Raw genomic sequence first — 24,537 nt, forward strand, 5'->3', positions numbered from 1 at the left:
GGGTTCTAAACATAGATTACCAGGATTACCGAATAGGTTTCAAATAAAGGCCTTTTCGAGGAAGGTGTCTTCTGTCTCACATTCCAAAAGTCTTCCTGAATTTTATTAGCTGCAATAGAAACAATATGGACAATTCTACCCATTATTCAACAGGGCCAGTTTACATCCATGTTTAATTTGAAGGGTGCCTTAATTCCTATTCCTAGAACATCTCCAGTTTCTAAGATTTGTATTTCAGGACATTTTTCTCCCCACTTGTGGCTCTTTGGTTTGGTCTATCTACAGCTCCCAGAATTTTTACAAAGGTTCTAGGAACTCTCTTGTTTGTAATAACTCATGTAGTTCAGTGGCTCTTTACCTAACCAACATAATAGTTCAGGCTCCATTTTTTCCTTCAACAGTTTACTGTTGTTTCTTTGCAGAAATGGTTGGATAATTAATTTAAAAGAGAATTATCTTTCCCATTTATCAAGAGACACTTTTCTAGTAGTCATTATAAACTCAGTAACTATGCAGCTTTCTTTAATGGATTAGGCATCAAAGTTACAGTCAATTTGCTCACAACTACACTACATTCCAACCCATCTGTAGCTCAATGTATGGAAGTGTTAGGTCTGATGATTGCAGCACCCGATTTTTTACGCACAGTTTAATATGAGGCCTTTTCAACTGTGCATGCCTTGACAATGGTGCAAAATGTTGCTCTCAGTGAGGCAATCTCTGTACTGGTGCATCATTTTCCAAACTATTTTTATGGGGTCTGCTTACACCATTCTCTGGAATTGGGGTTCAGTCTGGGGGTCCGTGAGAGCAAAGGGAGTTTAGTTACCTCAGGAGGTGAGGTTACCAATTTTTCATCTAACAGCTGTAGCTTATACCCATCATCAAGGAGGAACTTGCAGCTGCTTAGCAATAATTTAGGATGTCTCAAGGTTTTTGATGCGACACAGAAAAATGTTCTGTATTTAGCATCCCAGGAAGGAAATCTGGGAAGCAGATTTCCTTAGTAGGTAATCCCTTCCACAGGAATGTTTTCTCTTTCAAGTAGTTTTCTACTAGACTGTTTAACAATGGTATCTTCCAGAGAGAGACCTGATGACTTATTTTTCCAATAGTCCTATTTTGAATTGAATTTTTTCATTAATCTGAATGCTCCAGTCAGGCCTTGCAGAACTTGATTTGTGAATCTGATTCAGATATCAAGCTTTCTCCAATCATCAAGATCTCGAGTCTCTCATCTAGATGTATAAGAGATTGTTTACCTTTCAAATAAGTTGTATTGATGCTGTATTGAACAATTTATTTCAGGTCATAAAGTAAAATTTATCAAATGAGTTGTAAAGTTGTTTCTTTCCTGTTTTTGTTTACTAAGGTTTTAGCTGGTGTGATGAGAGCAGGAAGTGATGTCACTAGTTTGGGGGCGGGGCTTAGGTCCGGTAGTCTGTGTCGCAGTTAGTTAGTGAAATCAACCTGACTAGATGTATGTTCCTATGCTCTGCAATAAAATAGAGTTGTACCATCATGCTGTGTCCTGCATATGTCCTGCATCTCATGACATGGTGTCAGAAGTTCTGGCCTGCGCTTCTGTTCCTGATCGATGACGATGTCAAAGTTTACCCCCACCTGAGCCTTTTGACTTCTCTTAGCCTGCAGCTTGGCCCACATGGCGTCAGCGGTTTCAGCGCTTCAGGATTGCTTCCAAGCTGGACAAGGAGAGTGGTGAAGTACAAGTTAATTCTCTTTTATACTCTATGGGGAAAGATGTGGAGCCAGTGTTCAATGCTTTTACTTTCCAAGAAGGGGAATAATTTAACTTTGATATAGTTATGGATAAACTCAGTGCCCACTTTGGGCCCAAAAGAAATGTGATTCATGAGAGAGCTTTTTTTCACAAACGTAATCAGCGTGTGGGAGAATCTGTGGAGTCATTTGTGCGCAGCCTGTATGAACTAGCTGAATTCTGTGAGTTTGGTGTTGCTAAAGAAGAGCAAATCCGAGACAGAATAGTTATTGGAATTGCAGATGCTGAAGTCTCACTGAAGCTGCTGTTAGAGCCTGATTTAACATTAGATGGGGCTATTAGGATGGCCAGCCAGAGTGAACTGGTGAAAAAACAAAGTGCTGATCTGAGGTCTGAGAGTATTGTGGATGAAGTGCAACAGTCCAGGAAGACTGCTAGTGAAAGGCACAGTGTGAGCAGTAGATCTAAAATAATGGATAGACCTAGAAGTGGATGGGCGCAGCATGCCCGATGCACACGGTGCTACCGTGCCCATGATCAGAGTGCTATATGCCCGGCCAGAGATAAAAGATGCAGAAAATGTAACAGAATGGGCCATTTTGAAATGGTGTGTAAAACTGAATACATTAAGGAGATGCAGGTGGACAGTGACCAGGAGGGTCAGGAAGTGTCTTTTGTGGGGTCTGTTGTGGAAAGGCCAAGCTCAGAGGAAAATTGGAAGGTTACTTATACTGTAATGGGAGCCAAAGTTGATTTTAAGATTGACACAGGAGCAGATATCACTGTAATGTCTTTTGCTGCATTTATGAAACTGACTTGACAGTCCCAGCTGGCGAAGGTTACTACAAATGTCCATAGTCCTGGTGGCCGCATTGATTGTGCGGGGAAATTTCTTGCCAGCTGTGAGTACAAGCAAAGAAAATTTACTATGTGGGTGCATGGGATTCGAGGTCAGTGTGTTAGCAATTTATTGAGCAGAAAAGCAGCCTGTGACTTGGGCCTCGTGGCCAGAGTCAATGAGATCTCGGACGATATGTTTGGCGAATTGGGCCTACTGAATTGCAAACCAGTCCATATAGCACTTAAAAGTGAAGCAGTCCCATACAGTATTTCTACTCCCCGTAGAATTCCGTTCCCGCTCATGCCTCAAGTGGAGAAGGAGCTTATGCGCATGAAGTCTATGGGGGTTATTGAAGAGGTTGTTGAAGCAACTGATTGGTGTGCCCCCATTGTTCCTGTTGCAAAGAAGAACGGAAAGGTGCGCATCTGTGTGGACCTGAAAAGGTTGAATGAGGCAGTGAAGAGAGAGATTTGTGCTGCCGACATTAGAAGATATAGCTCCAAAGTTGGCTGCGGTGAAGTTCTTTTCTACATTGGACGCTTCTAGCGGCTTTTGGCAGATCCCCTTGAATCCAAAGTGCCGCAAACTGACTACCTTTATCACACCGTTAGGTCGGTTTTGCTTCTGCAGACTCCCCTTTGGATATCCTCTGCTCCTGAAATCTTTCAAAGGGAAATTAGTTCTCTCCTGAGTGACCCCGTGGGCACGGCAGTCGTCATGGACGACATTCTAGTGTATGGGTCTACAGTGGAGGAGCATGATCAGCGTTTAAGTTGTGTGCTGCAGGCTATCAAAGAGTCTGGGCTGAAGTTAAATAAAGAAAAATGTCATTTTAGGAAAACTGAATTATGTTACTTTGGGCATATTATCAATTGGGATGGCATCAAACCAGACCCCGAGACAATTTGTGCTATTGAACAGATGAAAAGTCCTTCTGATGTACATGAGCTGAGACAGATATTGGGCCTTGTAAATTATGTGGGCAAGTTTCTTCCAGATTTATCAACAGTTCTACACCCTATCACAGAGTTGCTAAAGAAAGACGTTGCCTGGGTCTGGGTACCTTCACAAGAAAAATCTTTTATGCAGGCCAAGTCCCTGCTGGGGTCTGCCCCAGTGCTGGGGTTCTATGACCCTTCCAAAAAGACTGTGGTTAGTGCTGATGAAAGCAGTTATGGGTTGGGGGCTGCTCTCCTGCAGTTAAATGAAAATAAACTACACTGCTGAGTCAAAATACGCTCAAATTGAGATAGAGTGCCTGGCTGCAGTTTGGGCCTGTGAGCGCTTTCAGCGTTATCTAGTGGGTTTAGAGAAATTTAGTCTGGAGACTGACCATAAACTGCTAGTCCCTCTAATCAACTCTTATGATATCGACAAAACACCCTTAAGATGCCAGAGACTTTTAATGAGACTACTCAGGTTCAATGTTCAGGCAGTGCATGTGCCGGGGAAACAACTGGTTGTGGCAAATACACTATCCAGGCTCCTGCTGGCTGCTGCTGAAGAATCCTCAACCGAATCTGAGGTGAAAGTGTATGTTGATTCGGTTCTGGCCTCAAAGTCCATTTCTTCAAGGAAACTGGAGGAGATAAAGAAAGAGACATATTTGGACACAGATCTGCAAGAAGTTATAAAGTACATAAAAGAAGGCTGGCCCGAGAGCCGGGCAGCCTGGATGTCTTTAAGTTCTTACCAGTCAGAGAGGTCGCAGCTCACAGAGCTGATGGGGTTGGTGCTGTTCCAAGACTGCATTGTTATCCCTGTCAGCATGAGGAAAGAGATGTTAAACAGGATTCACGATGGCCACTTAGGCATTACAAACTGCGGAGAAAGGGCAGCTACAGCTGTGTGGTGGCCTGGGATCAGCTCCGACATTGCAAATCACGTGTCTAAATGTGCCTTTTGCCGGGAACGCCAGCCTACTCAGAGAAGGGAGCCCTTGATTTCTACTCTGCTGCCTGCGGGGTCGTGGCAGAAAATAGCTGCTGATTTGTGTGAACTGCACGGGAAAAAGTTCCTTGTTGTGATCGACTACTATTCCAGGTATTTGGAAATTGCACCTTTGAATGATATCACAAGTCAAGCCGTTATCATTCGTCTGAAGAGCTTGTTCACCCGGTGGGGCATTCCGATGGAGCTGGTGAGTGATAATGGCATGCAGTTCGCTTCTGCAGAGTTCAGTGCTTTCAGCAGGGAATATGACTTTGTACATTCCACGTCAAGTCCACATTACCCGCAGGCCAACGGAATGGCTGAAAGGGCAGTTCAAACAACAAAGTTAATTTTAAAGCAATCTGAGCCGTACCTAGCCCTCTTGTCATACAGGGCTACGCCCATTCAAGCCACCGGGTTTAGCCCGGCACAGCTGATGCTAGGACGCCAGATTCGCACCACTTTACCCTCAGTGGGTGTCTTCAAGCCGACTGGCTCTGTTCCTCGGGACGAAGTCCTTAGGAGGGATGAAGAGGCCAAAAAGGGCTATCGTTTCTTCTACGACAGGAGACATTCTGTCAGGCCCTTACAGGAACTAAATGCGGGGCAAAGTGTCAGAATTAAACTGGATGATGAGATGAAATGGAAGACGCCTGCTATGGTAATTGGACGCTCTCCAGAACCAAGGTCTTATGCAGTCCTTACTGATAGAGGGATGGTTACACGGCTGTACCTGAGAGTCTGGAACTGGATGCCTCACTACCACCGCCGGTGGGATCCCCTGTTCTAAGAGAGGTGCCTTCCCCTCAGCAAGATCACAGCGGGGAGATGTCTTTGCCTCCAGCGGACTTTTATTCACCTTCCTCTGTATCAGAGGACAGTTCATGCAAAGTTACATCAAGCGGAAGAGTGGTGAAACTTCCGGCCCGATATAGGGACTGACTTTAGCTAGAACAGTGACTGGAAGTATGGGCAGAATAATCCCATGGTCATTCTGGACTATGGTAGTCTACCCCGATGTCCAAGTCAGGATGTAATTAATGTTTATTTTTCTGTAACCAATTTGCTATATACTGTTCAAAAATGTTGTTGTATGCTCTTTGTATACCCTGTTATTTGTTATATTTAAATGTATGCTTCGCCCTTTGAAAAGGGGGAAGATGTGATGAGAGCAGGAAGTGATGTCACTAGTTTGGGGGCGGGGCTTAGGTCCGGTAGTCTGTGTCAGTTAGTTAGTGAAATCAACCTGACTAGATGTATGTTCCTATGCTCTGCAATAAAATAGAGTTGTACCATCATTGCTGTGTCCTGCATCTCATGACAGCTGGTATTGACATCAAGGCTTTGTCCAGACATAGTCAGGATATATCCAGTGTCTAAGCCAATTTCTCATCTCTGGAGCATTCATTTCTTTTTCTTTTACAAGCTTTACAGGTTTCTCTTTTCAAACCTGCATGCTTTGGACATTTAGCTTCTGTCTTGGAAGTTTTTGTTGTTTTTAGCAATATCTTCTGCTGGAAGACTTTTCAGATTTTTTTCCTATATGATTTTCGGGATATCATCAGAGGGCCACATCAGTTTATTTAGCTTTTTGGTAAGTTCTCTAATTATCCAGTATTACTTGGAGGCTGAATAGTCTTTGCCATAATGCATTATCACTCTTTTACTAGATCAGTTTCTTCTTCTTGGATTTTCAAGAATGTGGATTATATTGAATAGTTTTGCAGTAAAATACTTTCTTCAAATTCTACAACTTTAATGATTTTGGTAGGAAAGTAGTTTAGGCAGCAGTGTCTGGAATTTAGGTACCTGCTTAAAAAAAGTGTGTGTGTCCCAATTACTCAGAGACTCTCACCATCTTATGAAATAAAAAATTATGCTTACCTGATAAATTAATTTCTTTCAAGGTGGTGAGAGTCCACAAGACCTGCCCATTTTCATTTTAGACTTAATAGTTTGCACCTAATGTTCCATGCTTTGTCTTTCCTACTTCTCCTTTCTTGGCTACATATCAAACTAGAAAACCAAATAGGTGGGAGGGATTAAATACTCTCAGAGCTTTAGTAATCTTTGCCTCCTCCTAGTAACCAGGAGTTGAATCCCAGGGGTAATGGCCTGTGGACTCTCACCACCATGAAATAACAAAATTTATGCTTACCTGATAAATTTATTTCTCTTGTGGTGTATCCAGTCTTGTGGGATATTCCCCTTCCCAACAGGAAGCTGCAAGAGGATCACCCACAGCAGAGCTGTCTATATAGCTCCTCCCCTAACTCCCACCTCCAGTCATTCGACCGAAGACAAGCAAGAGAAAGGAGAAACTATAGGGTGCAGTGGTGACTGTAGTTTAAAAATAGAAAACACCTGCCTTAAAATGACAGGGCGGGCCGTGGACTGGATACACCACAAGAGAAATAAATTTATCAGGTAAGCATACATTTTGTTTTCTCTTGTAAGGTGTATCCAGTCCACGGATTCATCCATTACTTGTGGGATACCAATACCAAAGCTATAGGACACGGATGAAGGGAGGGACAAGGCAGGCGCTTAAACGGAAGGCACCACTGCCTGTAAGACCTTTCTCCCAAAAATAGCCTCCGAAGAAGCAAAAGTATCAAATTTGTAGAATTTAGAATTTAGAAAAAGGATGAAGCGAAGACCAAGTCGCCGCCTTACAAATCTGTTCAACAGAAGCCTCATTTTTAAAAGCCCATGTGGAAGCCACCGCTCTAGTGGAATGAGCTGTAATTCTTTTCATAAGCTAAGCGGATCATACTTCTTAACCAAAAAGAAAGAGAAGTTGCTGAAGCCTTTTGGCCCCTTCTCTGTCCAGAGTAGACAACAAACAATGCCGATGTTTGACGAAAATCCTTAGTAGCTTGTAAATAAAACTTCAAAGCACGAACCATGTCAAGATCGTTTAATAAACGTTCCTTCTTTGAAGAAGGATTAGGACACAGTGACGGAACAACAATCTCCTGATTGATATTCTTATTAGATACCACCTTAGGAAGAAACCCAGGTTTGGTACGCAAAACTACCTTATCTGCATGGAAGATCAGATAAGGGGAATCACACTGTAAGGCAGATAACTCTGAAACTCTTCGAGCCGAAGAGATAGCTACCAAAAACAGAACTTTCCAAGATAAGAGCTTGATATCTATGGAATGCAGAGGTTCAAACGGAACCCCTTGAAGAACTTTAAGAACTAAATTTAAACTCCATGGCGGAGCAACAGGTTTAAACACAGGCTTGATTCTAACTAAAGCCTGACAAAACGCCTGAACGTCTGGAACATCCGCCAGACGCTTGTGCAAAAGAATAGACAGAGCAGAAATCTGTCCCTTTAAGGAACTAGCTGACAATCCCTTCTCCAATCCTTCTTGGAGAAAAGATAATATCCTGGGAATCCTGACTTTACTCCATGAGTAACCCTTGGATTCACACCAATGAAGATATTTACACCATATCTTATGATAGATTTTCCTGGTGACAGGCTTTCGAGCCTGAATTAAGGTATCAATGACTGACTCGGAGAAACCACGTTTTGATAAAATCAAGCGTTCAATCTCCAAGCAGTCAGATGCAGAGAAATTAGATTTGGATGGTTGAAAGGACCCTGAAGTAGAAGGTCCTTCCTCAGCAGTAGAGTCCATGGTGGAAGGGATGACATGTCCACCAGATCTGCATACCAAGTCCTGCGTGGCCACGCAGGTGCTATCAAAATCACCGAAGCTCTCTCCTGCTTGATCTTGGCAATCAGACGAGGGAGCAGAGGAAACGGTGGAAACACATAAGCCAGGTTGAAGGACCAAGGCGCTGCTAGAGCATCTATCAGCGCTGCCTTGGGATCCCTGGACCTGAACCCGTAACAAGGAAGCTTGGCGTTCTGACGAGACGCCATGAGATCCAGTTCTGGTTTGCCCCAAAGTTGAATCAACTGTGTAAACACCTCCGGATGGAGTTCCCACTCCCCCGGATGAAAAGTCTGTCGACTTAGAAAATCCGCCTCCCAGTTCTCTACTCCTGGGATATGGATAGCTGATAGATGGCAAGAGTGAACCTCTGCCCATAGAATTATTTTTGAAACCTCCAACATTGCTAGGGAACTCCTTGTTCCCCCTTGATGGTTGATGTAGGCTACAGTCGTGATATTGTCCGACTGAAATCTGATGAACCTGACCGCAGCAAGCTGAGGCCAAGCCTGAAGAGCATTGAATATCGCTCTTAGTTACAGAATGTTTATCGGAAGGAGTGCCTCCTCCTGAGTCCACGAGCCCTGAGCCTTCAGGGAGTTCCAGACTGCACCCCAGCCCAGAAGGCTGGCATCTGTCGTTACTATTGTCCAATCTGGCCTGCGGAAGGTCATACCCTTGGACAGATGGACCCGAGATAGCCACCAGAGAATAGAATCCCTGGTCTCAATCCAGATTTAGCAGAGGGGACAAATCTGTGTAATCCCCATTCCACTGACTGAGCATGCAAAGTTGCAGCGGTCTGAGATGTAGGCGGGCAAACGGCACTATGTCCATTGCCGCTACCATTAAGCCGATTACTTCCATACACTGAGCCACTGAAGGGCGAGAAGTAGAATAAAGAACACGGCAGGAATTTAGAAGTTTTGACAACCTGGCCTCTGTCAGGTAAATCTTCATTTCTACAGAATCTATCAGAGTTCCTAGGAAGGAAACTCTTGTGAGAGGGGATAGAGAACTCTTTTCTTCATTCACTTTCCACCCATGAGACCTCAGGAATGCCAGCACAATGTCCGTATGGGACCTGGCGATTTGAAAATTCGACGCCTGTATCAGAATGTCGTCTAGGTAAGGGGCTACTGCTATACCCCGCGGCCTTAGGACCGCTAGGAGTGACCCTAGAACCTTCGTAAAAATTCTTGGTGCCGTAGCTAACCCAAAGGGAAGAGCCACAAACTGGTAATGCCTGTCTAGGAAGGCGAACCTGAGAAACCGATGATGATCTCTGTGTATCGGAATGTGGAGATAAGCATCCTTTAAGTCCACGGTAGTCATATATTGACCCTCCTGGATCATAGGTAGGATGGTTCGAATAGTCTCCATCTTGAAGAATGGGACCCTGAGAAATTTGTTTAGGATCTTGAGATCTAAGATTGGTCTGAAAGTTCCCTCTTTCTTGGGAACTACAAACAGATTTGAATCGAAGCCTTGCCCCTGTTCCTCCTTTGGAACTGAGTGGATCACTCCCATAACTAGGAGGTCTTGAACACAATGTAAGAATGCCTCTCTCTTTATGTGGTTTGCAGATAATTGTGAGAGATGAAATCTCCCTTTTGGGGAAGAAGCTTTGAAGTCCAGAAGATATCCCTGGGACATAATTTCCAACGCCCAGGGATCCTGGATATCTCTTGCCCAAGCCTGGGCGAAGAGAGAAAGTCTGCCCCCTACTAGATCCGTTTCCGGATCGGGGGCTGATATTTCATGCTGTCTTAGAGGCAGCAGCAGGTTTTTTGGCCTGCTTTCCTTAATTCCAAGCCTGGTTAGGTCTCCAGACCTGCTTGGACTGGGCAAAATTTCCCTCTTGTTTTGTATTAGAGGAAGTTGAAGCTGCGCCACTCTTGAAATTTCGAAAGGAACGAAAATTAGGCTGTTTGGTCCTTAATTTGTTGGACCTATCTTGAGGAAGGGCATGACCTTTTCCTCCAGTAATATCAGAAATGATCTCCTTCAGTCCAGGCCCGAATAGGGTCTGCCCCTTGAAGGGAATATTGAGAAGCTTAGACTTTGAAGTAACGTCAGCTGACCAGGATTTAAGCCATAGCGCCCTACGCGCCTGAATAGCAAAGCCTGAGTTTTTAGCCGTTAGCTTGGTTAAATGAACAACGGCGTCAGAAACAAATGAATTGGCTAGCTTAAGTGCTCTAAGCTTGTCAAGGATATCATCCAATGGGGTTTCTACCTGTAGAGCCTCTTCTAGAGACTCAAACCAGAAGGCCGCAGCAGCAGTGACAGGGGCAATGCATGCAAGGGGCTGGAGAATAAAACCTTGTTGAATAAAAATTTTCTTAAGGTAACCCTCTAATTTTTTGTCCATTGGATCTAGAAAAGCACAACTGTCCTCGACAGGGATAGTTGTACGCTTCGCTAGGGTAGAGACTGCTCTCTCCACCTTAGGGACCGTTTGCCACAAGTCCCGTGTAGCGGCATCTATAGGAAACATCTTTTTAAAAAACAGGAGGGGGAGAGAACGGTACACCTGGTCTATCCCATTCCTTAGTAATAATTTCTGAAAACCTCTTAGGTATTGGAAAAACATCAGTGTAAACAGGCACTGCATAGTATTTATCCAATTTACACAATTTCTCTGGGACTACAATGGCGTCACAGTCATCCAGAGTTGCTAAAACCTCCCTGAGCAACATGCGGAGGAGTTCAAGCTTAAATTTAAATGTAGGCATATCAGAATCAGGTTGAAGTGTCTTCCCTGAGTCAGAAAAATCCCCCACAGATAGAAGCTCTCCTTCTTCGGCTTCTGCACATTGTGAGGGTATATCAGACATAGCTACTAAAACGTCAGAGAGCTCTGTATTTGTTCAAGCCCCAGAGCTGTCTCGCTTTCCTTGTAACCCTGGCAGTTTGGACAATACTTCTGTAAGAGTATGATTCATAGCTGCCGCCATGTCTTGTAAAGTATACGCAATGGGCGCGCTAGATGTACTTGGCGCCCCTTGAGCGGGAGTTATAGGCTCTGACACGTGGGGAGAGTTAGTCGGCATAACTTCCCCCTTGTCAATTTCCTCTGGTGATAAATCTTTTAAAGCCAGAATATGGTCTTTATAACTTATAGTAAGATCAGTACATTTGGTACACATTCTAAGAGGGGGTTCCACAATGGCTTCTAAACATAATGAACAAGGAGTTTCCTCTATGTCAGACATGTTTAACAGACTAGTAATGAGACCAGCAAGCTTGGAAAAACACTAATTAATGTAAAAAATCAGATTATAAAAAACGGTACTGTGCCTTTAAGGGAAAAAAACAAACACAAAAACTGCAAAACAGTGAAAAAAGCAGTTAACTTTATGAAATTTTTACAGTGTGTATAACAGACTAAAATAGCATTGCACCCACTTGCAAATGAATGATTAACCCCTCAGGCTCAAAAACGAAGCAAAAAAAATGGTAAAACCGTTATAACAGTCACAAGCAAACTGCCACAGCTCTACTGTGGCTCCTACCTTCCCATAAAATGACTTTTGTAGGCACAAAAACCCTTTACAGAGGTCCTATATGTCAGGGGACTCCTTCAGGGAAGCTGGATGTCTCAGACTGTAAAAACTACTGCGCAACTAGAGCGCGAAAATAGGCCCCTCCCACCATGCACTCAAAGTGAAAGGGCCATAAATAACTACTCCTAGGAGAAATCTAGTCAGCCATGTGGAAAACTAGGCCCCAAATAAAGATTTATCACCCTCAGTAAAAAAACGTTCTTTATATATATGCAAGCGTTTTACATACTAAGCCATAATAGAAAGTAATATGAATATTACTCTTTACTGCAAGCATGATGCCAGTCGTTTATTAAATCACTGCAATCAGGCTTACCTTAAATATATCAGGCACTGTCAGCATTTTCTAGTTCTTATCATCCTCTAGAAAAAAATATACTGAACATACCTCAGGGCAGTTAATTCTGCAGGCCGTTCCCCCAGCTGAAGTTTCCCATACTCTTCAGCTATGTGTGAGAACAGCAGTGGACCTTAGTTACAACCTGCTAAGATCATCAAAAACCTCAGGCAAAACTCTTCTTCTAATTTCTGCCTGAGGTAAAAAACAGTACAACACCGGTACCGTTTAAAAATAAACTTTTGATTGAAGATAAACTACACTAATTCACCACATCTCTCTTGATACTTCCCTTGTTGAGAGCTGCAAGAGAATGACTGGAGGTGGCAGTTAGGGGAGGAGCTATATAGACAGCTCTGCTGTGGGTGATCCTCTTGCAGCTTCCTGTTGGGAAGGAGAATATCCCACAAGTAATGGATGAATCCGTGGACTGGATACACCTTACAAGAGAAAAATTAATTTATCAGGTAAGCATACATTTTGCTTTGTTTTTAATGTGTTATATGCTATACGGCTTTGTGTGATGGATGTCTCATTTGCTTCGTCTCCTTAAATAATACATTTAAGGAGACATCCTAAAACATTTAATGTGAAAATGGCTTAAAGGGTCAGTAAACCTTAAAAATAATGTTATATAATTCTGCACATAGTGCAGAATTATATAACATTATATTAGCCAAACTTTGTAACTCATAATATTCCCTTTTTATTTTGTAAAAATACCGCTGTTTTACAGACCCGCTCTCTGTACTCTGCTGAGCGGGTCTGTTGTTTTTACTGAGCGCATCGGGCCAGCTGTATAGTCACAGCCTGGCCCGACCGCGCCATTAGACACAGTGCAGCTCGCTCCTGCTCTGTCTGACAGCAGGAGCGAGCTGCACTGTGTCTAATGGCGCGGTCGGGCCGGGCTGTGACTATACAGCTGGCCCGATGCGCTCAGTAAAAACAACAGACCCGCTCAGCAGAGTACAGAGAGCGGGTCTGTAAAACAGCGGTATTTTTACAAAATAAAAAGGGAATATTATGATTTACAAAGTTTGGCTAATATAATGTTATATAATTCTGCACTATGTGCAGAATTATATAACAGTATTTTTAAGGTTTACTGTCCCTTTAATGTGGCTTAATGAGTAAAAAAAGTGGCCAAATGTTAACTGAAACATGGCACAAACTCAGTTTTTCACTTTCCAAACCTATACTAGAAGTTACATGGATTTTGGTTTCCCACAAGGCAAATGAGTGACAATGAGCTTGTTTTTTGGGGAGCTTAATGTGGCTTAATGAGTAAAAAAGTAATCAATTGTTGCATAATTTTGCACAAACCAAGATTTCCACTATCCAAGCCTATCCTAGATGTTTCATGGATTTTGGTTTTCCACAAGGCAAATGAGTGACATTAAGCTTGTTTTTTGGGAGCTTAATGTGGCTTAACGTACAAAATTGAACTTAGATGTTAACCAATTTCCCCCAAACTTACCACAATACATTAATCTATCTATTCAAACATATTCTGAAAATTTCAGGACATTTGATAAAACATACCAAAAGTTATTCACATTTAACTATTTTTTACAATCCTAAAACATTTAATGTGAGCAACTTAATGTAAAAAGAGCTTAATGTACCAAAATTCACCAAAACATCAATCAATTGCCTTGAAACTTGGCAAAATCTCAGTTTGTCATTTTCCAAATCTATACTAGAAGTTTCATGGATTTTGGTTTCCCACAAGGCAAATGAGCGACATTAAGCTCGCTTTTTGGGGAGCTTAATGTGGCTTAACGTACAAAATTTAACTTAGATGTTAACCAATTTCCCCCAAACGTCCCACAACACATTAATCTATCGATCCAAACATATTCTAAAATTCTCATGACATTTGATAAAACATACCAAAAGTTATTTACATTTAACAGTTTTTTTATAATCGTAAAACATATGGGGGCTTATTTATCAAAGCGTCAATCTCGGTGCATTTGCAGGCGTCAATATGCTCGCCAGACATTGCTGCCGCGGATCCACATACAATGCCCTTATTTATAAAAAAACAGGTCAAAAACATGTGCGTCAAGTACGGTGCGATGAGCATCAGACTGTTGTTAACTAACAGTCATCGATGTTGCGGTTATTCAGGTTTTTCCCAACTTTATTTATACCATTTCATTACTGTCCATGACCAAGCACATTTCTCTAAAGCTAATCTTTTATTTATCATCTGTTAATGTCCAAGAAATAGTTTGATTTATACCACAACAAACAATATCTCATAGAAAGTTATTTTTATATTTATTTGTTATATGATACTGTCACATAAATGAATGTGTATTTTTATTTCTAGAAGTCATGATATGCTTTTATCTCATGTTTTTTTTATAAATGATTATTAATGCTAGAATTTGTACATATATCTTTGCACATACTTATATATTTGCACATATATATATATATTGTGTGTGTGTGTGTGTGTGTGTGTGTGTGTGTTATGTCAGAAATCTTTTGCAAACATATTTACATGTCCCTAAATTCCTTTTTTTGTTCTAAACAATGTTGTCTTTCATGTCTCTGTGTTTATTTATACCAATATATGTATATAGTGTAAATGTATTATTATTCTGAGCAGGAATAATTGTGAATACAACATGTCATCAGGGTATGTATTTATTTACAATCAATGGATATTTTAAGAGCTGGGCCAGTTTTCTCTCTGTACCTGTGTAACCCCTCCGGATTGCAATCTAGTTTTAAAAACCACCCCTACACAGGTGTTATAAAATCGGCTGGCATATAAGATGATATTTATTAATGAAAATGAAATTCAATAGAAGGAAGAAATACACTAAAATAGCATGACAGTAAAGAGGCGATTAATTTCTGCTGTATCTGAATCATGACAGTTTAATGTTAGGTGGGCTATCCCTTTGAGCTATCAGCTTAAGATTATATTGAATGAAACATCATTCAAATTTTAAAATCATTGTCTAAAATATTACATTGTGTGTCCTAATGTCAGCATCAATGTTTATCTTTAATACTAATTACACATATTCATACTTTCAAATTATAATACACAATGTAACAGATAGCACTTACAAGTTCTGATGGGTGATCAATGACACAAGTATCGAGCAATTTTATTCGTTAGTGATACTATACAATGTATATTTAAATTTGATTGGCTGATGTCATAAATCATGTGATTATGCATATCCCAATCAAAAGTGGTGGAAAAATTCACTAGTGTGTGGGTTGTCTAGGAGTATTGCGTCATATTTGGTGCGAAAAGTGTTGCATCAAATTTGGTGTGAAATGGTGAGTGGGACTTGTGTTACATGCCTTAAACATGGTGCATATAGATTTATCCAAAAAACAAAAAAATTAAAAAAAGGAAGTTAGCTATATTATGTTATGTATTTATTTAATTTTTATCTCTATAGCTACTAGTGCACCAAGTTTGGAGCAATAATATTGTCCTCTTGCTTTGTAATAATAGACAAAGATGTAACATAATCCATAAGTAGTAATGTATTTCATTTTTATCCCTATATCTACTAGAGCATCAAAATTGAAGCAATACTTTGCACCAAATTTGGAGCAATAATATTGTTTGATTTAGAAAGAGTATAGATTTTTAATAAAGTTTCTAATTTACTTTTATTATCTAATATGCTTCATCGTCTTGCAGCATTGAACATAACCTTTGTGTTTTCAGACTCCCACTGATTTCTATGGCATCCGCGGCCTCAAGGGTGGCGGTTTGAACGATAGGTACGCTGCGCTGGAATAGACGCAATCGTACCTGTTAAATGTTTGGTAAAATGGAAAAAGGGTCATATAGAGTTAAATGTGTATTCGAAACATCTAGGATGACGCAAGCATCAATCTGCGTCAGATTGAGATTGCAGGGGGAATATTAAAAACTGAGTTTGTGACAAGTTTCAAGGCAATTGATTGATGTTTAGGCAAATTTTGGTAGATTAAGCTCTTTTTTACGTTAAGCCATTCACATGAAGGGGCCTATTTATTATGTGTCTGTCCAACATGATCCAATCAGCGGATCATGTCCGACAGACATCGCTGAATGCGGAGAGCAATACGCTCTCCGCATTCAGCATTGCACCAGCAGCTCTTGTGAACTGCTGGTGCAACGCTGCCCCCTGCAGATTTGCGACCAATCGGCCGCTAGCAGGGGGCTGTCAATCAACCTGATCGTATTCGATCGGGTTGAAATGCGGCGATGTCTGTCCGCTTCCTCAGAGCAGGCGGACAGGTTATGGCGCAGGGGTCTTTAGACCGCTGCTTCATAACTGGTGTTTCTGGCGAGCCTAAAGGCTCGACAGAAACATGGGCCCTCAAGCTCCATACGGAGCTTGATAAATGGGCCACAAAATGATTTAGGATTGTAAAAAACATATTTAAATGTGAATAACTTTTGTTATGTTTTATCAAATGTCCTTACATTTTCAGAATAAAAAGAGCAAAAACAAGCTTAATGTCACTCATTTGCCTTGTGGGAAACCAAAATCCATGAAACTTCTAAAATAGGCTTGGATAGTGGAAATCTTGGGTTGTGTAAAATTATGCAGCAATTGATTAACATTTGGCCACTTTTTTAGGATAGGTTTGGATAGTGACAAACTGAGTTTGTACCAAGTTTCAAGGCAATTGATTGATGTTTAGGTGAATTTTGGTACATTAAGCTCTTTTTACATTAATTTACTCACATTAAATGTTTTAGGATTGTAAAAAAATAGTTAAATGTGAATAACTTTTGGTATGTTTTATCAAATGTCCTGAAATTTTCAGAATATGTTTGAATAGATAGATTAATGTATTGTGGTAAGTTTGGGGGAAATTGGTTAACATCTAAGTTCAATTTTGTACGTTAAGCCACATTAATCTCCCCAAAAAACAAGCTTAATGTCACTCATTTGCCTTGTGGGAAACCAAAATCCATGAAACTTCTAGGATAGGCTTGGATAGTGGAAATCTTGGGTTGTGTAAAATTATGCAGCAATTGATTAACATTTGGCCACTTTTTTACTCATTAAGCCACATTAAGCCATTTTCACATTAAATGTTTTAGGATGTCCCAGGAAAACATATCTTTTGACAGGCAATAAGAATGCTGCATAAAAAAACATAATTTATGTAAGAACTTACCTGATAAATTCATTTCTTTCATATTAGCAAGAGTCCATGAGCTAGTGACGTATGGGATATACATTCCTACCAGGAGGGGCAAAGTTTCCCAAACCTCAAAATGCCTATAAATACACCCCTCACCACACCCACAAATCAGTTTAACGAATAGCCAAGAAGTGGGGTGATAAGAAAAAAGTGCGAAAGCATATAAAATAAGGAATTGGAATAATTGTGCTTTATACAAAAAAATCATAACCACCACAAAAAGGGTGGGCCTCATGGACTCTTGCTAATATGAAAGAAATGAATTTATCAGGTAAGTTCTTACATAAATTATGTTTTCTTTCATGTAATTAGCAAGAGTCCATGAGCTAGTGACGTATGGGATAATGACTACCCAAGATGTGGATCTTTCCACGCAAGAGTCACTAGAGAGGGAGGGATAAAATAAAGACAGCCAATTCCTGCTGAAAATAATCCACACCCAAAATAAAGTTTAAAGAAAACATAAGCAGAAGATTCAAACTGAAACCGCTGCCTGAAGTACTTTTCTACCAAAAACTGCTTCAGAAGAAGAAAACACATCAAAATGGTAGAATTTAGTAAAAGTATGCAAAGAGGACCAAGTTGCTGCTTTGCAAATCTGATCAACCGAAGCTTCATTCCTAAACGCCCAGGAAGTAGAAACTGACCTAGTAGAATGAGCTGTAATCCTTTGAGGCAGAGTTTTACCCGACTCGACATAGGCATGATGAATTAAAGATTTCAACCAAGATGCCAAAGAAATGGCAGAAGCTTTCTGGCCTTTTCTAGAACCGGAAAAGATAACAAATAGACTAGAAGTCTTTCAGAAAGACTTAGTAGCTTCAACATAATATTTCAAAGCTCTAACAACATCCAAAGAATGCAACGATTTCTCCTTAGAATTCTTAGGATTAGGACATAATGAAGGAACCACAATTTCTCTACTAATGTTGTTGGAATTCACAACCTTAGGTAAAAATTGAAAAGAAGTTGGCAACACCGCCTTATCCTGATGAAAAATCAGAAAAGGAGACTCACAAGAAAGAGCAGATAATTCAGAGACTCTTCTGGCAGAAGAGATCGCCAAAAGGAACAAAACCTTCCAAGAAAGTAATTTAATGTCCAATGAATGCATGGGTTCAAAAGGAGGAGCTTGAAGAGCTCCCAGAACCAAATTCAAACTCCAAGGAGGAGAAATTGACTTAGACAGGTTTTATACGAACCAAAGCTTGTACAAAACAATGAATATCAGGAAGATTAGCAATCTTTCTGTGAAAAAGAACAGAAAGAGCAGAGATTTGTCCTTTCAAGGAACTTGCGGACAAACCTTTATCTAAACCATCCTGAAGAAACTGTAAAATTCTCGGTATTCTAAAAGAATGCCAAGAAAAATGATGAGAAAGACACCAAGAAATATAAGTCTTCCAGACTCTATAATATATCTCTCTAGATACAGATTTACGAGCCTGTAACATAGTATTAATCACAGAGTCAGAGAAACCTCTTTGACCAAGAATCAAGCATTCAATCTCCATACCTTTAAATTTAAGGATTTGAGATCCTGATGGAAAAAAGGACCTTGCGACAGAAGGTCTGGTCTTAACGGAAGAGTCCACGGTTGGCAAGAGGCCATCCAGACAAGATCCGCATACCAAAACCTGTGAGGCCATGCCGGAGCTACCAGCAGAACAAACGAGCATTCCTTCAGAATCTTGGAGATTACTCTTGGAAGAAGAACTAGAGGCGGAAAGATATAGGCAGGATGATACTTCCAAGGAAGTGATAATGCATCCACTGCCTCTGCCTGAGGATCCCGGGATCTGGACAGATACCTGGGAAGTCTCTTGTTTAGATGAGACGCCATCAGATCTATTTCTGGAAGTTCCCACATTTGAACAATCTGAAGAAATACCTCTGGGTGAAGAGACCATTCGCCCGGATGCAACGTTTGGCGACTGAGATAATCCGCTTCCCAATTGTCTATACCTGGGATATGAACCGCAGAGATTAGACAGGAGCTGGATTCCGCCCAAACCAGAATTCGAGATACTTCTTTCATAGCCAGAGGACTGTGAGTCCCTCCTTGGTGATTGATGTATGCCACAGTTGTGACATTGTCTGTCTGAAAACAAATGAACGATTCTCTCTTCAGAAGAGGCCAAGACTGAAGAGCTCTGAAAATTGCACGGAGTTCCAAAATATTGATCGGTAATCTCACCTCATGAGATTCCCAAACTCCTTGTGCCGTTAGAGATCCCCACACAGCTCCCCAACCTGTAAGACTTGCATCTGTTGAAATTACAGTCCAGGTCGGAAGAACAAAAGAAGCTCCCTGAATTAAACGATGGTGATCTGTCCACCACGTCAGAGAGTGTCGTACAATCGGTTTTAAAGATATTAATTGAGATATCTTTGTGTAATCCTTGCACCATTGATTCAGCTTACAGAGCTGAAGAGGTCGCATGTGAAAACGAGCAAAGGGGATCGCGTCCGATGCAGCAGTCATAAGACCTAGAATTTCCATGCATAAGGCTACCAAAGGGAATGATTGTGACTGAAGGTTTCGACAAGCTGAAATCAATTTTAGACATCTCTTGTCTGTCAAAGACAGAGTCATGGACACTGAATCTATCTGGAAACCCAGAAAAGTTACCCTTGTCTGAGGAATCAATGAACTTTTTAGTGAATTGATCCTCCAACCATGATCTTGAAGAAACAACACAAGTCGATTCGTATGAGATTCTGCTAAATGTAAAGACTGAGCAAGTACCAAGATATCGTCCAAATAAGGAAATACCACAATACCCTGTTCTCTGATTACAGACAGAAGGGCACCGAGAACCTTTGTAAAAATTCTTGGAGCTGTAGCTAGGCCAAACGGCAGAGCCACAAACTGGTAATGCTTGTCCAGGAAAGAGAATCTCAGGAACTGATAGTGATCTGGATGAATCGGAATATGCAGATATGCATCCTGTAAATCTATTGTGGACATATAATGCCCTTGTTGAACAAAAGGCAAGATAGTCCTTACAGTTACCATTTTGAATGTTGGTATCCTTACATAACGATTCAATATTTTTAGATCCAGAACTGGTCTGAAGGAATTCTCCTTCTTTGGTACAATGAAGAGATTCGAATAAAACCCCAGCCCCTGTTCCAGAACTGGAACTGGCATAATTACTCCAGCCAACTCTAGATCTGAAACACATTTCAGAAATGCTTGAGCTTTCACTGGATTTACTGGGACACGGGAAAGAAAAAATCTCTTTGCAGGAGGTCTTATCTTGAAACCAATTCTGTACCCTTCTGAAACGATGTTCTGAATCCAAAGATTGTGAACAGAATTGATCCAAATTTCTTTGAAAAAACGTAACCTGCCCCCTACCAGCTGAGCTGGAATGAGGGCCGCACCTTCATGTGGACTTAGAAGCTGGCTTTTCTAGAAGGCTTGGATTTATTCCAGACTGGAGATGGTTTCCAAACTGAAACTGCTCCTGAGGATGAAGGATCAGGCTTTTGTTCTTTGTTGAAACTAAAGGAACGAAAACGATTATTAGCCCTGTTTTTACCCTTAGATTTTTTATCCTGTGGTAAAAAAGTTCCTTTCCCACCAGTAACAGTTGAGATAATAGAATCCAACTGAGAACCAAATAATTTGTTACCCTGGAAAGAAAGGGAAAGTAGAGTTGATTTACAAGACATATCAGCATTCCAAGTTTTAAGCCATAAAGCTCTTCTAGCTAAAATAGCTAGAGACATAAACCTGACATCAACTCTGATAATATAAAAAATGGCATCACAGATAAAATTATTAGCATGTTGAAGAAGAATAATAATATTATGAGAATCATGATCTGTTACTTGTTGCGCTAAAGTTTCCAACCAAAAAGTTGAAGCTGCAGCAACATCAGCCAATGATATAGCAGGTCTAAGAAGATTACCTGAACACAGATAAGCTTTTCTTAGAAAGGATTCAATTTTCCTATCTAAAGGATCCTTAAACGAAGTACCATCTGCCGTAGGAATAGTAGTACGTTTAGCAAGGGTAGAAATAGCCCCATCAACTTTAGGGATTTTGTCCCAAAATTCTAATCTGTCAGACGGCACAGGATATAATTGCTTAAAACGTTTAGAAGGAGTAAATTAATTACCCAAATTATTCCACTCTCTGGAAATTACTTCAGAAATAGCACCAGGAACAGGAAAAACTTCTGGAATAACCACAGGAGATTTAAAGACCTTATCTAAACGTTTAGATTTAGTATCAAGAGGACCAGAATCCTCAATTTCTAAAGCAATTAGTACTTCTTTAAGTAAAGAACGAATAAATTCCATTTTAAATAAATATGAAGATTTATCAGCATCAACCTCTGAGACAGAATCCTCTGAACCAGAAGAATCATTAGAATCAGAATGATGATGTTCATTTAAAAATTCATCTGTATAAAGAGAAGGTTTAAAAGATTTTTTATGTTTACTAGAAGGAGGAATAACAGACATAGCCTTCTTGATGGATTCAGAAACAAAATCTCTTATGTTATCAGGAACACTCTGAACATTAGATGTTGATGGAACTGCAACAGGTAATGGTACTTTACTAAAGGAAATATTATCTGCATTAACAAGTTTGTCATGACAATTAATACAAACAACAGCTGGAGGAACAGCTACCAAAAGTTTACAGCAGATACACTTAGCTTTGGTAGTTCCAGCACCAGACAGCGATTTTCCTGAAGTATCTTCTGACTCAGATGCAACGTGAGACATCTTGCAATATGTAAGAGAAAAAACAACATATAAAGCAAAATTGATCAAATTCCTTAAATGACAGTTTCAGGAATGGGAAAAATGCCAAGGAACAAGCTTCTAGCAACCAGAAGCAATGAAAAATGAGACTTAAATAATGTGGAGACAAAAGCGACGCCCAAATTTTTTTAGCGCCAAATAAGACGCCCACATTATTTGGCGCCTAAATGCTTTTGGCGCCAAAAATGATGCCACATCCGGAACGCCGACATTTTTGGCGCAAAAGAACGTCAAAAAATGACGCAACTTCCGGCGACACGTATGACGCAGAAAAGATTTTTTGCGCCAAAAAAGTCCGCGCCAAGAATGACGCAATAAAATTAAGCATTTTCAGCCCCCGCGAGCCTAACAGCCCACAGGGAAAAAAGTCAAATTTTTTAAGGTAAGAAAAATGATTGATTCAAATGCATTATCCCAAATATGAAACTGACTGTCTGAAAATAAGGAATGTTGAACATCCTGAGTCAAGGCAAATAAATGTTTGAATACATATATTTAGAACTTTATTAAAAAAGTGCCCAACCATAGCTTAGAGTGTCACAGAAAATAAGACTGATTTACCCCAGGACACTCATCTACATGTTTGTAGAAAGCCAAACCAGTACTGAAACGAAAATCAGCAGAGGTAATGGTATATATATAAGAGTATATCGTCGATCTGAAAAGGGAGGTAAGAGATGAATCTCTACTACCGATAACAGAGAACCTATGAAATAGACCCCGTAGAAGGAGATCATTGAATTCAAACAGGCAATACTCTCCTCACATCCCTCTGACATTCACTGCACGCTGAGAGGAAAACCGGGCTCCAACCTGCTGCGGAGCGCATATCAACGTAGAATCTAGCACAAACTTACTTCACCACCTCCATAGGAGGCAAAGTTTGTAAAACTGATTTGTGGGTGTGGTGAGGGGTGTATTTATAGGCATTTTGAGGTTTGGGAAACTTTGCCCCTCCTGGTAGGAATGTATATCCCATACGTCACTAGCTCATGGACTCTTGCTAATTACATGAAAGAAAATATGTTTTTGGACTGTAATAGCATACCCATACAACTGCTATGTTAACAAGCAAATATTAGCATGATAGGCTTGTGCATGCCTATACCAGTGTTTTTCAACCAGTGTGCCGTGGCACACTAGTGTGCCGTGAGAGATCCTCAGGTGTGCCACGGCAGACTGACAACAGTGTGACATATTTTTTAAACTTTGCTTGTTTTTTACTCCCAGTGCAGGGGTAGTTTGTAGGAGGCATGGCATAACAGCACAATACATACAGTATGTGTGTGTTTGTGTGTATGTGTATATATATATGCTGTATTAGGCTACAATGTGTGATTTTTTTAGAATTTTGGGATGGTGGTGTGCCACAGGATTTTTTAATGTAAAAAAGTGTGCCACGGCAAAAAAAAGGTTAAAAATCACTGGCCTATACAACTGCAAGTGACTTTTAATCTAATAAAAGAAAGGATACACAGACAATACTTATTTCTGTACACTAGTGCTAATACCTGTAGATTCCTCGTGGGTCATTATAATTCAACAAATAAGGCTCCAGGATGTGCATATCAGGTCTCATGAGCTGCATGAGTATGAAACAATTAAAAACAAAATATTGATGTTAAATGACAACCATAAATTTATAAAAATCTTCAGCAAAACATTTTCATTTGCAAAAACAAATGTAATTACTAACTAAAACAAAAGCAATCTGGGTCTTATATTAAAGAAACAGTCTACACCAGAATTGTTATTGTTTTAAAAGATAGATAATCCCTTTATTACCCATTCCCTAGTTTTGCATAACCAACATGGTTATATTAATACACTTTTTAACTCTGTGATTACCTTGTATCTAAGCCTCTGCAAACTGCCCCCTTATTCCAGTTCTTTTGATAGACTTGCACTTTAGCCAATCAGTGCTAGCTCATAGGAACTCCACGTGTGTGAGCACAGTGTTATCCATATGACACACATGAACTAACACCCTCTAGTGGTGAAAAACTGTCAAAATGCCCTGAGAGAAGAGGCGGCCTTCAAGGGCTTAAAAAATTAGCATATGAACCTCCTAGGTTTAGCTTTCAACTAAGAATACCAAGAGAACAAAGTAAAATTGGTGATACAAGTATATTGGAGAATTGTTTAAAATGACATGCCCTAGCTGAATCATGAAAGTGTATTTTGGACTAGACTGTCCCTTTAACATAGAAAATGAAAATGTAAACCAATAACACTTTAAGATCAAGGAAGTTTATGTTCAAAGAAAGTCACCATGCATAATTTTCCAGTTTTAGCCGTAATACTGTCTGTTTCACTGTCAAGTGAGGCAAGTTACACCCTAGGTAACCCCTTGCTGAGTATCAGTTAAGGAAAAGAATTGTTAACTACACAAGGGTCTCTTCAACAGCCCCAAAAACAGATAATATTGCCTCCAAAAACGGGAAATTAGA

At 40.4% G+C, this 24,537-nt stretch overlaps 1 protein-coding gene across 2 annotated transcripts in view; it reads right to left on the reverse strand.

Moving 5' to 3' along the window:
* The window catches only part of LOC128660276 (1-aminocyclopropane-1-carboxylate synthase-like protein 1), a 526,308-nt gene that overhangs the window by 420,822 nt on the left and 80,949 nt on the right, over positions 1-24,537 (reverse strand). The window contains exon 3 of one of the 2 annotated variants that reach the window (XM_053714036.1): positions 23,599-23,669. The exons of the other annotated variant lie outside the window; for it this stretch is intronic. Coding sequence (XP_053570011.1) covers positions 23,599-23,669 — 71 coding nt within the window. The remainder of the gene's footprint in view (positions 1-23,598; positions 23,670-24,537) is intronic. 2 annotated transcript variants of the gene reach the window in all.

The sequence above is a fragment of the Bombina bombina genome, chromosome 5 (assembly GCF_027579735.1).
Source record: "Bombina bombina isolate aBomBom1 chromosome 5, aBomBom1.pri, whole genome shotgun sequence".
Classification (NCBI taxonomy): domain Eukaryota; kingdom Metazoa; phylum Chordata; class Amphibia; order Anura; family Bombinatoridae; genus Bombina; species Bombina bombina.